Consider the following 3,570-nt stretch of genomic DNA (forward strand, 5'->3'; position numbering starts at 1 on the left):
AACAGTTTTCTCCAAAGGCAAATCTTTGCACAGCTGCCCTTTGTGCAGACATTACAAACGCTGAGGAAACCCGTTCTAGGTAGGGCTGTTGAGTTACTGATGTTATGTGTATATATATATATATATATATATCATGGGTTTGCATACATAAGAGATTTTTTACACAGGAAAAAATAACCTAGTACAAGGTTGAATATTTTAATATATTTTTTCTTAAATAATTCATTATAATACATTTAAAAATGCATTTAAAAAAAAAAAAATAGGCCTGAGGGATGAAACGAGAGTTAACAAGAAAGAGGAAAACAAAGCAGTTAGCCACTTTTGCTTGTGGATAAATGTTTGGATATAAAATAAATTAACAACATTCAAGAGATGACCATTTTGGGATTTCGTAATAAAAATAAATATTGTAAGGATAAAACGGTGGGTCACATTAGTAGGGTTAAATATAAGAACTTTAATCAACCCTAAATGTATACACAAAATAAATGGGCAGCAGTTTCTTCAAAATGAGCAAGTTTAATCAATATCAATATTTACAGATAGATTAATTAAACGTATCGTTCAAATCTTTTAAGTTGTTGCGCGTGTGATAATGCGTCGTAGGTCACATGATAACGTCAACATGGCAGATGTCCGGTTCGCATTCATACTCAACGAGATCTGGCTATAAAGTACCTACTCTTTTAGCGCTAGTTAAGTACTCATTGAAAATAAGTACCTACTCATTGAGTATGCGGTTTCGGACGCAGCCAGTGTATCTTTAATTAAAGGCCATTGTCATGCTCAGAAAGTGTTAACCCATTGAGCACAGTAAATCAAACTAAACGGCCCACTTTGCCTGCAGTCACCCTACATTTATTTTTAAGAGTGCATTTACTATTGGAAGCTTTGGCCAAAAAGCCTCTGAAAAGACCAAGAAAAAAAAACATGGGAATGTTCAGGTTATGAAATACACTTTAATGTAGGACACATACAAAGAATACACAACGAAAATCATGATTATCCCATTTGAATCTGCCCTTCCACCATATCCGACTCCCTCATCTTTGACTCTCAGTGCCTTCCTCCACATGGTTTCTTGGGGGGCACTTCAGTCTTCTGCCACAGACTTGGAGTAGTAATACCAATCACACCGAGAGCAATTATCGGTCCAGCATTCCCACTGAGTTTACTCTCCTCATCTGAACCCATTCCCAGATCATCCTCCTTCTCATGAACCGCCACCGCACGTCCCAGAATGGAATAAGGCCCAAAGAGCTTGGCGTCTGGAAGCGTCAGGAACTGCCTTATAACTCCTTTCTCGGAAGCAAAGTTGCCCAGGTCTCCAGGATGATGAGGGTGGTCAACGCCGTTTGGATTATAATGAGGACCAACAGTGATGCTGCCTTGACTGAGGTCTCCATACTGATGGATGTGCATGGCACGCTCTTGACGATCGATGGCAGGCAAACCACGGAGGTTGATTTTCACTTCTAAATCTCCATTGGGGAAGACCTGCTTGAAGAGGATTTGCCCAAAGATCTTTGGCTGGTTACGTGGCAAATTGGGGCTGGGAGTTACTTCACAAGTGGCATAGATGATGTTGTCGAACTCCACGACTTCCGGCTGTGGAGCTTCGGCAGGCAAACACTCCTCCTTGTGGAACTCTCCTCCTTGTATATGCAGCACCAGCAATATCAGAGGGAATATTAGGATGATTTTCTCCATGCTGATCTTTAAAGCCTACAATGAAAAGTGGATTCAGTGAAATCATGCCATTTGGTTTAAGAACGGAATATTTTTGATAAAAGGTCAAAGCTTTGTTGCAGGGAGCTTTGAGAATTGAAGTTGCATTAGGTAAAAATAGCACAACCAGATTAGTTTGCAATGGAAAAACCATACAAGAACCCAGACAGCAACCAGATCCGGCCCACATCTGGGCCGTGTGTAATCCATGTGTACCAGACGTGGGCCGACACCATGTTGCTGTCTAGAAAACTCTATAATTTTTGAATTGCTATGTACCCTTGTGAAAATAAAATTAAAAATTAGCTTATTGGTATTGAATGTGTACCTGTAGTATCTTGAAAGTATAATAATAATAATAATAATAATAATAATAATAAATAAACTTGCAGATAATAGCACTGATGAATTATAAAAAGCCACTTAAGTGTACACACGTACACTTCCATAAGCATCACACCTGCCAGCCAAAGTTTATATGATACAAACCAATGACATACAGGTGGATGTAATCACACTAAAATGAGTCCAGGCAAAGGTTCATGGAAATGGAAAAGGTCTAGGGAGAAGTGCCCTCTGGTGGCCATGATAGGGCTTCTGCTGGCAGGAGTGACATTAAGTACATATACACTTAAAAAAAAAAAAAAAAAAAAGGAAGCCAAACTACGAGTTTTACTTTAAAGTACATTATGTTTTGAAAATCTTTTTGTTGTGCTTTAAAGTACACTTAATTTGATCTGTTGTAGCCTACATGTTATTTAATATTAAATATACAGTTGATGTCTGATATTTTTCACAAGGACAGGTAAAATAAAAGATAACTATACTTTTGCTTAAACTTTTTTAGTTGTACTAAATCAAGTCAGTTGATGGAGAAAATGGAATGGAGAAAACAAAAACAAAACAAGCCTAAAACAGCAAAGGTGCACTACCGTACAGCTGAAAAGTTGTCCTCAATCCGTGTGGAGCCTGAATATTGCAGTCACAAAAATACTACAACGCTTAATCCGTGTGCAGTCCTGACCTGGGGTTGAGAGAATGTTCCTTTTGGTTGCTCTTATAGGAACTCATGTTGAGCTACAAGTTAACCATGATAGTCAGTTAGTCACTAATTAAGTTCACCTGTGTTTCATTTAGCTCCCTTTGTTTGCCTGTTTAAATATAGCACTCAGTTTATTCAGTTCTACCAGAAAGACTCGGGAGAGTTATTTCAATAAACCATACATTTATTGACAGCTCAGCAAGCTGATAAACTACAAAGTCATTTGGCGTAGGCCCCGTCCGTAGTGCATAATCCGAGAGTATCGGATCTGCAATTCCTGCCTAAAGATGAAGGCAGGGGCGCAGCCGACCCCCCCTGGGAGGTATGGACGGGACCATCCTGGTGGTGGTGGGGAGGATGGGGGTAATCGTCGCTTCAGTATCTGCGAACTCAAACATGTGTAAGTACCGTGCTTTTATACAGTGAGCATAAGAATATGATTGGATAGAAGTGAAGGCAATAAGTGACGTAGTAATTGAGTCTTCCCAGCAGAACTTATGCTAAAGCTTTCATTTCTACCAGAAAGACTCGGGAGAGTTATTTCAATAAACCATACATTTATTGACAGCTCAGCAAGCTGATAAACTACAAAGTCATTTGGCGTAGGCCCCGTCCGTAGTGCATAATCCGAGAGTATCGGATCTGCAATTCCTGCCTAAAGATGAAGGCAGGGGCGCAGCCGACCCCCAAAAATAGGTGGAGTATGACTACACTGGGACGGGGCACGCCAACCCCCAAAAGATGGTAACTGAGTATACCCACCAGTCTAGAGTCCTGGGGTTCCTGAAAAATAGAGA

At 39.9% G+C, this 3,570-nt stretch overlaps 1 protein-coding gene across 2 annotated transcripts; it reads right to left on the reverse strand.

Annotated features, from left to right (window-relative positions):
- Positions 1 to 944: 944 nt before the first annotated feature.
- On the reverse strand, positions 945 to 2,862 carry LOC308686943 (extracellular superoxide dismutase [Cu-Zn]-like). Of its 2 annotated transcripts, none has more exons than XM_081359062.1 (2): positions 2,669 to 2,862; positions 945 to 1,728 (listed from the first exon to the last, which is right to left on the reverse strand). In XM_081359062.1, the coding sequence occupies exon 2, from the start codon at positions 1,711 to 1,713 to the stop codon at positions 1,060 to 1,062; it is 654 nt and encodes a 217-aa protein (XP_081215188.1). In that variant the 5' UTR covers positions 1,714 to 1,728; positions 2,669 to 2,862; the 3' UTR covers positions 945 to 1,059. The 2 variants fall into 2 exon arrangements, with proteins under 2 accessions (XP_081215188.1, XP_081215189.1); XM_081359063.1 differs by having other exon boundaries at positions 2,664 to 2,862.
- Positions 2,863 to 3,570: the final 708 nt, after the last annotated feature.

This window comes from Scardinius erythrophthalmus (genome assembly GCF_964197995.2).
Source record: "Scardinius erythrophthalmus genome assembly, chromosome: 1".
In the NCBI taxonomy this organism is placed as follows: Eukaryota; Metazoa; Chordata; class Actinopteri; order Cypriniformes; family Leuciscidae; genus Scardinius; species Scardinius erythrophthalmus.

Excerpts from the sequence above, each read along its gene's own strand:
- LOC308686943 (XM_081359062.1), bottom strand. The coding sequence starts at position 1,713 with ATGGAGAAAATCATCCTAATATTCCCTCTGATATTGCTGGTGCTGCAT.